At 39.7% G+C, this 12,925-nt stretch overlaps 1 protein-coding gene across 1 annotated transcript; it reads right to left on the reverse strand.

Annotated features, from left to right (window-relative positions):
* Positions 1 to 1,431: 1,431 nt before the first annotated feature.
* Positions 1,432 to 8,461, reverse strand: LOC102992631 (olfactory receptor 1361-like). The gene is given in 3 exon segments (XM_024116269.1): positions 1,432 to 1,483; positions 7,552 to 7,981; positions 7,984 to 8,461. Coding segments are annotated over 3 exon segments (960 nt in total).
* Between the last annotated feature and the right edge of the window lie 4,464 nt (positions 8,462 to 12,925).

Genomic DNA, 12,925 nt, shown 5'->3' on the forward strand with positions numbered 1-12,925 from the left:
CTTCTACAATATCTCTGTGGTCAGGTATGTAGGGGACACTGCCACCGGATACCACAGATACAATACAGACAGCAGCCACCAGAGAGCATCAAGAGTAAGAGACCTAGTATTCTCAGGACAGTCATTTGCCAGGATATGTGCAAATTTTGGAGACAAGCAATTACCAGGTCAATGGAGAGGGAGTCAATAGCAGCATTGCTCTGTGCAGTTATAAGGAAGGTAAGGCCACCCCTGTTTTTCACACACCCAGAGCCACACCCATGGGGAGGGGAAGGCCCCAGCTTTAAAAGAAACATTCTGTTGGCCTAGCCAGGAGTCAGCACAGTTACAGGTCTGCCACCCAATATTATGTTGGCTGCCATTAGGAGTGGATCCATTAAGTCTTTCTAAACAAAAAAACAGTTAATCCCACTAGTTGGACTTGTGTGTTCTGAGGCCAGCCTATTCCACTCCACACAGCATAGCCCAGGGGGCTCATGGGCAGTCAGTTGTTACAGTAAGTTTACCGACAGAAGTCCTTCTGATGTGTTGGCATGTGAGACAGGAAGGTGGTGAGAGTCTTTCTCCCCCATTTTCAGTCATCCCCACATAGTCATATTAGCCAGTTTGATTTTTCATGGAAGTCCAGAGGAGGACGACAATGGCATCTCACTGTAGATGCAGGAATTAGACTCATTTTGCAGTGAGGCCCATGTTGCTGCTCCGTACTCAAATAGATTTCCTCCCGCAGATTAAGGACAAAATATAAGACATCTAACAGGCACAACACAGGGGAGATCATGACAATAAAGCAAAATACCAGCAGTACCCGCATTCTGAGATAATACCACACCCACCCGTGGTTTTTGTCTTGGTCTGCAATACAATTCAGAAAACTCAAGTTTTCAGTAATACAAGAACGTGTCTAAAATGACGTACACAATGGCCACCTAGTTTTACCTTGGATGTCTGAACCACAGTTACTCCAGTTTGACTTTCAAATGCATTTCCTTCCTCAATGGCCAAAGCAGATGCACAATGCGTGTCTGAAAGTCTGCAAAACAGGATTCTCTGGTCAGAAAATTTAAGTTAAAACACGCATAAGCCTTCTGACTTCCCCCATACCTGAATATGTGCATATTTTCCATCATTTCCCCTTTTGATTGCAAATCTTTTGATAGAAAGCAATGATGCTCAAAATATCCATCCTTCAATGCTGGGGTGCTGGCTCCTACTCCAGGTTCATATCATGTCCCTAGCTGTTAGGTCTCCTTTATATTCACCTAGTCATTCACATTGGGGGAAAACTAATCTGATCTCATGAACAGGCTCAGAGATATGTTAATGGGGAAACACTTTATAGGCTATACATTTTATCACTTACACTCAATTGTCACACAAGCATTGCACATGTGCTATTAGCAGCAGACTTAAAGCAAGTAGTGTCACATTTCATGAGTAGTTATAATCTGTGAAAATTTTGCTAGATAATTTTCTTTCCATCCAGAACATCAGGGCAAAAGCATGGTTAACACAATAACTTTCATAAATACAGACCTTAACTAACAGAACTAGAATTTAACATCCACTAAAACATAGTCTTTTTTCTCTCTGAAATTACCCTCATCTCAACCAAACACAGCAAAATCAAAACTAGTTTGTTTGCAATTGACCATATCAGCTCCTTCAAACTGGCTGAGGTAGAAGTCCTCAGGAGTCTCAGACTGAATTCTCCAAAGGCCTCTCAAGGCCAGGAAAGCCATGACAAAAGCCTGCCATAAGTCTCCACCTCAGTGGATTTCTCTCTCCTAGAGGTCCCCCAAATATCAAGATTCGTACACATACCAGCAGACAGTATTTCCCATTCACCTGATAAGGCTGTTCAGAAACCAAGAGTCCCAGTTTTTGGAGGGACTGGGCAGAGAGAAAAGAAAAATGTTTCAATTCTACCCTCAGGAGTAGTTTACCCAGTTGCTGTAAGTCACAACTAACTTGAGGGGAAGGGCATCCCTCTATCTGGAAAACACAGATCAAAACATTCCAGACAAAACCCATAAATATTATAACCATATTCACCAGTTCACTCAGTAACCAATCCTTCCATTAACTTTTTACGAAGCCATCAGGTTTTCCTTTAGGATTATTTAAGTTCTTACCCAGTTCTGCAGTGTAATCTGAAATTTATCAGAGACCTGTTATTGTCAAAAGGTCGTTCCTATGAATCTTGAAGATGAAGCACATTTGCAAAAGCATCAGAGTACAACAATAACTGTCTATAAAAGACAAAAGACTTAAAAAGTCACAGTTAAACATCTTACCACAATGTAAATGATAAAGAAACTTGGTTATAATAACTAGAATTATGACTGATTATAATCTTAACCCTTAAAAACCTTAATCTCTGGCAAAAACCAAGAAATAATTGTACATTTCCTGATTGGAAAGCTTAATGCTTTAGTCTTATTCTCCTAAGCAGGCAAAAGTAGATAAACTTAGACCTGCTCAGCAATTAATGTTCCAATATTTTATCTTTTTTGAAATGACCTAGATAGTCAATGAATTCTCTTCATGTAACTTAGTTTGGTTTCAAGTTACCAAAATCTTGACAGACTATTTTAGATAGACATTCCCAAAACATAATTATTCCCATAAAGATTTTAAAAAACCTTGCTCCTTTTTCTTCATTTACTCTTAGAGATCACATATGATTAGATTAAAGTTCCTGAGAACCCAGGTAGATCATATACATCTCAAAGGTACAGGAAGAGAAATACCAATTCCTTCTAGAGAGCTAGCTTAACCAATTACAGAAGGCTCACTTTGATACAATAGCAGAGCCATGAGGGGCCATTGTTCTCCAGATCTCTTGGCAGCCCCCATTCATCATGCACAGCCACTACAGGGTCCCACATACTAGTAGACATCCACTGCAGTACTACCCCTGCAACTTTCAGGATTACCCCCTCAACTTTTGGACCCCACGTGTGAATGGCCGGCCACCCTGGGATAAAACCCGCAACTTTCGGGCCCCACAAGCTAGTGGACAGCCCCTGCAACATTCCATTCCCCATCCTGTATTTCCCAACATCTCTGTGCTCACAGGAGTTTCCTTGTTCTCCTGGCTGGCTCTGCCAACTGTTGGGCTGCACCCAGCAGGCCTATAAGGCCTACATTTGCCCAGTTTAAGACCAAAGAAGAAGCCTGGAGTCAGCAACAGAGACATCAGTGGATTAATGGATGGTAAGGGGTGTAGATTGCCAGTCATAGGGGGAATTACGTCAGTTTGGCACATTAGTTACCAGGACCCATACTACCCCTTTGATAAGGACAATCACTAGCCTGGGCCTGGGGCAAGCATGTAGGAACATCAGTCGTGTGAGTAGGGTATAGGTGAAGCAGGCAGTGGTTGAGCAGGGGATGTACAGAGAGTAAGAGAGCCCCTATCTTGAGTGGCCTGATAATATAAATGTCATCAGTATTATACCATGTCCCTCCTTCCTGATCCTCTACTCCACACTTCATGTAGTAAAATCAGAGTAATTTATATACCTATTTGGCTTTGAATGATTTCTTTACCAAAATATTATATTAGATATGATTTCTCGAGACTACTTTTGGCTTCATTATGACAATTTTTACGGATATAAGCTGAATTTGTTTACGATAGAAATTTCTTGAAACAACTGGATCACTAGGCAGTTCTTTGGTCTTTTTAGGTTCTATAGGGAGTTTGTGTTGTAATCATGGCTTTTTATTGTGGGATTTGATCTGCATCATCAAGTCTGAATTTTTAAGGGACATCCGCAGCTACTTCTTTCATGCAACAAAAATAACCTCACGTCCTTCTTGGCAAATATATCCATCCACAATACAGGGGCAAGTTTGTGCCTTTATATCAGTTGTATCTCACATTTAGAAATCATGATGAACCTGAACCAGTAGTTTTTGACGAACAACAGGATATGCCTGAAGTTTAGAATGACTAAAAGGTGGCCTGTTTTGATGGTGGTCTTGGCAATACACTGTGTACCTCTGTGTGGCTCACAAATGAAAAGTTAATCTAGAAAACCAGATTCATTTGGAATCAGAGTTCATAAGTTAGACATAGCCAGCTTTCAATATTCAAGTCACAAAAGGTCAATGCCGAGAACAAAGTCATCTGCTTGAAGGCCAATTGACAATATGATAGATAAAGTTCATATAAAGCTTAGCATTCTGCCCTCAAGCACAAGGAGACAAGATATTACAGGCAGAACATTAAGAATCTCTACTAGGCTACAATACCCAGGGAATAGCAGGAAGGGCTTCTTCAGCTCATGAGAGATGGTTCTGGTCTCTGATGGAAACCGTGGCCTTGGAACAGACACTTAAAGGACAAGTTAGAGGAAAATGATTCCATGAAACTTGAAAATACCTCCAATGGCCGTGACATGGAACAATCCTTGTTCCCTCCAGGGAGAACAGTATCTGGGGAAATGTGCCAGGAAGAAGGATGAGCCTTTATTTCAATATTCACTGAGGTGAAGCCAAACTTTTCTCTCCAAATGGTTTTTTTGTTTGTTTCTTTGTTTGTTTTTGTTGGTTTTTTTAAACATTTTTATTGGAGTATAATTGCTTTACAATGGTGTGTTAGTTTCTGCTTTATAACAAAGTGAATCAGTTATACATATACATATGTTCCCATATCTCTTCCCTCTTGCATCTCCCTCCCTCCCACCCTCCCCATCCCACCCCTCTAGGTGGTTTGTGTCCAAATGGTTTTAATTGGCTCACAAAGAGCTGTTCCCTGTTGGCTAACTAGTGCTAGATGGAAGTTACCTGTGGTGAAGTGGGAGTGGTGCCTTTAGGGAGTCCCAGCTGCAGAGAAGAGGCTCCTGGCACAGGCCTGGCCTCTGCTGACTCAGGCCCTGGAAGGTGAATTCCCAGACACAATTCTGATTTCCTGGCTGCTCCCAGGGGGGACTCTGCCAGCCTGGCACTGCTTTGCTTCTATGGGGAGAGGACACTAGAAGCCCTGCATGATGCTGAGCTTTAATTTATGACCACTTCATGTCATGTGTGATTCTCACATGCAGGAAACCACAACAGAGGCTGATTCTACCTGGACCCTAGAGTAAACCCCTTTTCTTATTTCCCCTTCATTCCCCTTAAGTGGTTGAAGTAATGCAGGGAGCCAGTGAAGATGGAGTTGAAGGTGGTCCCCAGAAGTAGGAGGATTAAAGACTTGAGGCTCTGGTAGAATTAAACAGCATATAACCTCTCACACCACAGACAGTCTGCGTAAGACAGAGGCCTTTCCTCTTTCTGCTCACACCACACTGCTGAGATTTCTTTTCCCCTTCAGACAGGATCTTCTGTCTGGTGAATGATGATTTCTCCCCTGAGATGAACGAGTGGGGACCATGTAGATAGAGAGTGGTTTTCCCTTTGACTTTGTACCCTATTGTAAGTTCACTGATTTCTCTCTATCCTTACGCTCCTTCTTACAGCCAACTTTTGACTGAGAGTTGAGGGAGAGAGGGATGAGCAATAAAACTATATCCCAAACATGGATCTTTTCATTCAACCCTGCTGCTTCTTTGGGTCCCAGAATGCAGTGAAATCTTTCTGTGTTCTGGAGTAACCTTCTCAGTACTTTAGTTCCCTAGATTTAAATTTTTACCCTTCTGATTTTTTTGTGTCTAGGAATGTTCACTTCCCAGTTTCCCATTAGACTTGCCTACCACATCATGAGTGATTTTTCAATACATGATTATTTGGGATGAACAAAAACTCTACTGAGCATTGTATGGGATGTGCCTATGCATAATCTATGGTATTTTATCAAAGTGAATGTCTAATGTAATAATCAGAGGAGACATGTATGCAGATATGGGTAATGCAAGGAAGAATATGATGAGACCAAAATGAGTCATGTAGCCTTAAACACCAACATTAGTCCATGTTATTATATCTCGAACATTTGCACCAAACTACTTCTAAAATAAAACTTAAGAGTTCAGAACACTACATTGATTTTATCACATGTAGTCAGGTTCCCACTGGCACCAACATACATTTGGGAGTTCACTTATTACATCCAAGAAGAACTATGTTGTGTGCTCAGTACATGTCTGTGAGATGTAATTAGTAAAGGAGTTAAGGGGAATGCACAATTATTAGAGTCTTAAAAAATCAAGGGAGTCTTTCAGCAGATGAATGAAAGAAAGAGGAAGAGAATTAGGAGAAAGTCATGGAACATATAATTACGTGAGATGATGATAAATAAAGTTGTAAGTATGGCTCAGGGCATTGTATTTGAAGGTAATACTTGGATTTATCCTGGCCTCTTCAATATTTCTATAAGGATTGGCTGACAGGATGCCATCAATGTTTTAGGAGGATTAAACTGATCTTGTGTGCAGGACAGATATGAGTAGGGGGAGGCAGGAGGCAGTCAGAACCACTATAAGCCTGTTGCTGTACTCATGGTAAGAGCTGGTCAGTGTTGGGACCAAGTGGGAAAGGAGGTGATAGTGAGGACAATGAGTACTGATTTTTCACGAGAGTAGAGAAGATTGAGAAAGGAGAGAAGGCCAATGAGGAATTGAAGGCTATTGAAGAATGACCACTGGAGATTTAGGTGAGTGCTCTCTGGACACCAGGGAAGACGAGGTGGGAACCCTCAGATGTAGAGTAGGAAAAGAGGCAAGGGCTCCTGGAAACTTGCCCCATGGATTGGCACAAACTCTGGACTTGGAGTCAGAAGTTCTGGGTTCTAATCCAAATCCTGTAATTAATTCATGTTTTCATGTTCCTATGGTGCTATACTAACTCTGGACACTTTAGCATTAAGGGAACCTCTGCTTCTCTTAGCCCATCTAAATTTGAAGGGATACCGAGATTTATATGAGGAAGTCTAGCTACTGTCTGAGTCTCACCCCCTGATACCCATCACTGACACCCATGTCAGGCAATAAAGCACCAAAAAGTTAGATTGGTGGTGGGGGAAGAAGAATAGTGCAGGGGTAGGTTCTGAGCTGTGAGAGGTGAGGGTAGGAATTGAGCCTAGGACAGAGGAAAAATTAACTAATTCAGTAATGACCAAAGACCCTGAAAGTAACAGGACCATTTGTAACCAATAATTGCTAGTTGTACAGCCCTGGAAAAGGTAACTTTTCTGTGACTCAGTAAATTGGGGATAATTTAACATCTCCTAATGTGAGGCCATAGAGAACAGGTGACACTGAGGAGAGCCAGCTCTAAAGTTTTCTGAAATTCTCAGACCATATGGTAGCCACTGTCTTATAGGGTTGCTGGACCCAATCCTGTCTTTTCCTGAATTTTTTTTGTCTGTAAAATGGGTGTTTTAGAATCACACCTTTTTATAGATAACTAATGGTTTTATGACTTATGAGCACCTATCAACCTCATATTTAAAAGCATGACCATGATCACATATCATTAATTAGAGGAATAGTCATGGGTAAATTTACACCTATAGGGACTCAGTTTCTTGGTTTGTAAAATGGAAAAATGTATGCTATCCAAGAGTCCTCTCAGTTCTAAAATTTTTAAATTATAGAAAATGAAATTAGTTTCCTTAAAGCTCCCTTCGTGTTATGATTTCTCAGGCTGTAGATGAAGGGATTGACGAGGGGAGTCACCACTGTGAAGATGACAGTAGTCACCACATCTTGTACTGAGTAGGAGGATGAAGGGTGCTTATAGACCCCCAGGATTGCCCCATAGAAGAGGGAGACCACAGTGAGGTGGGATCCACACGTGGACAGGTCTTTCCTTATTCCATGGGCAGATGGCAACTTCAGTACATTAGAGAAGATGCAGTCATATGAAATGATGATACATGTAAATGGTGTCATAAATACCAATTCACCCACAGTAAATACCATCAGGTCATTGATAAAGGTATTCGAACAAGAGAGTTTTAGAATAGGATAAGGGTCACAGAAAAAGTGATACACAGCACTGTTGGAACAAAATGTGAGTTGGACCATGAGAGAGTGTGTAGGAGAGCATGCAGATTTGTACTGACCCGAGATGCAGCCACCAGAAGGACACAGAGTTTGGGCCTCATGATCATGGTGTAGTGGAGTGGGCAAAAGATGGCAGTATAATCATCATAGGCCATCACACTCAGGAGGAACCCATCCATGTTGATGAAAATGATGAAGAAGTAGATCTGGGTCATACATTCCATGTAAGAGATAGACTTGCTTCCCAGTATGTGATTCACCAGCATCTTGGGGATTGTGACTGATGAAAAGCAGATGTTGACACAGGAGAGGTTGGCCAAGAAGAAGTACATGGGTATTTGGAGATGACTGTCACAGCTGATAGCCAAGACAATGAGAAAGTTCCCAATGAGGGTGACCAGGTACATCCACAAGAACAGCCCAAAGAGAACCTCCTCCTGCTCTGACTCCCCAGAGAGTCCCAGGAGAATGAATTCTGTGACTCCAGTCTGGTTGTCTCTGCCCATGTCTGCAGGGGAGAAAATGTGGTCAAAAGTAAAAGGAAATATTTATTTAATTAGGCTCCATATATTGTTTAGAGATTACAATTTTTTAATGATACCAGATCCAAAATTTATTTCTTAATTAATAACACTTCAAATATAAAAGTAGATGAGATTGTTAATGTCATCATTTGAGCAAATTTTTTATGATACTGTTTTGTCATTGAGAATTAATTCACATTAGATAATTCTATGAAGCGAGTTTTAATGAAATAAATAGCTGGTTAATTTCTATAATTCTAATTTGTGTTTAATTATCTTTGATTTCATGCAGCTTAATTCATACTTCACTAACAGTTAATGAATATCTGGTATATGCAAGTTATTTTCACATACACAATTTCTTTTAATCCATGTCATTCATATATATATATTTGGCCACCTCACATGGCTTATGGGATCTCAGTTCCCCGACCAGGTATTGAACCTGGGCCACAGCAGTAACAGCCCGGAATCCTAACCACTAGGCCACCAGGGAACTTCTGTAATCCATCATTCATAAATGAGGACCCTGAGAAGAAGAATGAGAGATGAAGAATCTGGGATTCAGAGAAATTAGGTGATGACAGATTAGATTGAAAGAACGCATAACATTTATATTCTTGAAACAGGTGAAATGCCCTTTTCTTTATATTGCTCCCTAGTTTTACTTCCAAGTTTCAATTATCAACCATTTATTGAGACTACAACCTAGTACAAGGCAGTGTCCTCCTGCTTTACATACATTTCTTACAGATGTAAAATATGTAAATTTTAAAAACAGCAAGCTTCATTAAGCAGAAGGGAAAAATGAAGCAATAAGATTTAGCTATTTGTTTAAAGTCATAAGTTCTTTTACCCGAATAACTTTATATAACTCACTCAAATTCATTCTGGATCTCTCTTATTTTCTCAGGATTATACTACTTCTAGGCATTGAAGGTTCTGCCTGGCAGTTTTCCCTCAACCTTGTAACTGGATAGCATCAAAATGTCATTGCAGTAGCTCACAAATGTTGGCTTGGATGAGCTAAGCATGCTAGTGAGTTTGCTATGTACTGAATTCTGTGAAGAGACTTCTTTTCTCCCTGTGCTGGCCAAAACAGGATCACTGGTATTTGGTATTATTTTTGAAGAGGAATAAGAGATTCATAGAGAAAGTAAAGTTATGGGGCATATCCAAGTGATAATCGAAACCTTAAGGAATTAATGCAGGCAGGAAGAGTCAGATAGAGCACTTTGAATCTGTACGATTTCACAGTATTCAAATAGTAAAGAGGAGAGGAGATGGCATTTCAGGGGAGGAGATTTACAGGTTAAATGTCTTGACTGACTGGGATAAAGGATGTCACAGGCAATACTTTTAGGAGAGTGGTTGCAGGACGTATATAATATGGTGACTATAAAGTATCCTAGCATTTTGAGAGTTAAATTAGTAAAACCAATGTAAAATTCTGAGATCTGAAGCCATTTTTCTCATAAATTATATCACAGAATTAGAAGGTAGAAAGGCAGTAGTTGGCAGTACCCAGAGCTATTGAAAGAAGGTACTTCAGGGAAAGAATGTAGAATGTAGAAGTGGGGGGTACAGGGGTTGCATCAAGAAAAAAACAAAACAACATTTGTGCAGACTTTTTCATTGTGCTCCAAACAGTAGATGTTGATATTAGGGTCTTAATTGTAAGCTATTTCCCATAATGGAAATGGTAGTAGATGGTGAAAGATGTATAGCAGGATGGAGGTAGGGTTTTTCCTATTGTCTGGGAACTGGCAAAGGCAAAAACAGGTCTACAGGCTCTAAATAACCCAGACTCTATGTCGAGAGATCTGCCAGCATTAAGGTTAGCCATTTCTTGTCAATGTTTGCTGGGATAGTCCTACCTGGAGTACAATCAACGTTGCCCCTAACCCCCAAGTCAATATGGTAAGAGGGCCTGGTTTCATACCTTAGTCCCTTGCGAGTCTCTTTAGTTTGTGACTGTCTCTGAGATATCTGATGTATTTGCAGCATTGAGTGTTTGTGTTCCTGGACCTTAAAACTGAGGATGCTTAGTGCCTGGACCCCAGCTCAAGCTGACCCCCTCTGTGGGATTCCATGTGGCATCCAAACAACCTCCCTCTGAGACACTTCTGTAATGTGGTCATAGACCACATTGAAGGTACACAGAGAAGCAACTAATAAAACGGTGGAGATTAAGGGCAGAATAGGAGGGTCTTGAATGTCTGACAGAAGAGTCTCTTTTGTGAGGAAGGAGGGTGGCTCTTGGCTCTGAGCTTTTGGCCAGAATTTCTAAGGCCTGCCGTCACTGATCTTAGCACTGCTGCCCTTAGTTATCTCTTTCCTTTCCCACTGCTTAATTTTCTATTTCCACCTTGGAAATATGCTTGCTGTATTCTGCAATGGGCAGTACATCCTGAAAGAGGAAAGGCTTGTACATGTTAAACCAGGTGATGTTTCCCGTTTGAACTTGGTGAGATGCTGCAGAATTTAGTGTGTGTTTCTCCAAATGTAAATGTATATGTTTTTGTCCGTGTGAATCTGTCTTTGTTGGAGATAACTGTGTCCTCACCTGCTTTCCCAGATTTTCTTACCTGGCTGCTCTGCTGCTGTGAGATGCTATCATGGGACCCCTGTCTCCATTGGCTCCTTGCTTGACGCTATCATGGGACCCCTGTCTCCACTGGCTCCTTGCTTGACCCTGAATCATGAGAAAGTCACAGCTATTGGGGGAGTAAGAGAGCTTTTCTCACTGGAGGAGAACACTTAGATTTAGACAGGTGCCTCTAAGGTGGATTCCCCACAGCTCCTTATTAAAGGCACACATACTAACTGTTCTTTCTTTCTATCCTCTCTGGACACAGATATCTCAGCCTGAGGGGAAATCAGTTTAGTGCTCAGACTTGTTGCTTCCCATTGCATCAAGTACATCTCATGCCCATGTCACAGACAAAATATACATGGTCCCTTGCTCTGTGCTCAGAATTGACCTGAAGAAAAATTGTGAAGCCAGTGAAATTGGCCCATAGATATTCATGGTAGCTCCATTCTTTGCTCTACACTGACTCCCTTTTGTATAATCCTTAAGTCTTTAGGACTCTGTACTCTTTCTTCTTTCAAATAAAAGGTTTGTCAATTTATAGTTAGAAAGTAGTGTCTAAGAACACACCCTCAATTCTGTCTCAATTAATCTCTGTAATAGTTGCTGTGTCCCTGACATAGGAAACCAGAGGTACCACTTAGAAATGCTGGCCTGTGGACGGGGGTAGGGAATACTGGGTGTGGGTTATATATGTGGTCATCTAAATAATATCTGTGGGCTATTGGAACTTGGGTGTGTATTTTTAAGTTTCTATTTGTGTGCATATACATAGCAAAATTTTTACAAGGTGAGTTTTAAAACCAATTTTAAAAAAAGAAAGAACACAAATATGAAATTGGGCAAAGATGTGTTAGGCAAGTGCAAAAATTAGAGAACATTGGTGGTGTTATTAATTACAGACAAAGCAATAATTAAGTCAACTGCAAGCATAAATCACAAAAGAGGAATATTTTATGATAACAAAGGACAAATTCATAAAACTTAATCACAGTTATGAAATCAAACAAAACAATGTAGCAACTGTTTGCCATAGCAATGTAAGCAATGTATAATAGCAATAGGTTAGACAAAGGTTTATAAAAATTTTTTAAAGAAGTTGATTAATGTCTTAATGATGGACTTTAATATACAATTCCCAGAATTTGATAGATCAAGTAGTTAATTTAAAAATATGGCAGAGATTTTGTTTAAACAACAAAGAAATTTGATTTTAAAATATATATATGTACACAGGGAACTATATTCAATATCCTGTGATAAACCATAATGGAAAAGAATATAAATAGAGAATGCATATATAACTGAATCACTTTGCTTTACAGCAGAAATTAACAAATTGTAAATCAACTATACATCAGTTAAAAGTATATATATACATATAAAATACATATATTTCCACCTTGAAAATAGAGAATATACATTCTTATTTTAAGCCTAGGGAATAATTACAAATGTTGGCCATTTTCTTGACTACAACAAAAACTTTATAATAGAGTCCCCAAACATTGATTTCATAGGATATATTCTCTTATGGCCTTCACAACAAAGCCAAAAATTAGAAACCAGAAATGAAAATGTAAAAAGAAATGTTCAGTTGATAAAATTTAAAAGTGTTCTTCATAATCCCCATATCAAAAAGAAAGTTAAAACCAAATGGTTCATAAATTAGAGAAAAAATATAAAAAGCTATGGGAAAATAGCCTTAAATGCTCTTATTAATAATAAAGGAATATAAAAACTGAATAAATCAAGCATTTAATCCAGAATTTTTATTTTAAAATTATTTTAGTCAAATAAATATATTAGCATAGCTTTAAAAGTTAAACAAGTCTTTAAATGAGAAAGGTAGT

The sequence above is a fragment of the Physeter macrocephalus genome, chromosome 2, assembly GCF_002837175.3.
Source record: "Physeter macrocephalus isolate SW-GA chromosome 2, ASM283717v5, whole genome shotgun sequence".
Lineage (NCBI taxonomy): Eukaryota > Metazoa > Chordata > Mammalia > Artiodactyla > Physeteridae > Physeter > Physeter macrocephalus.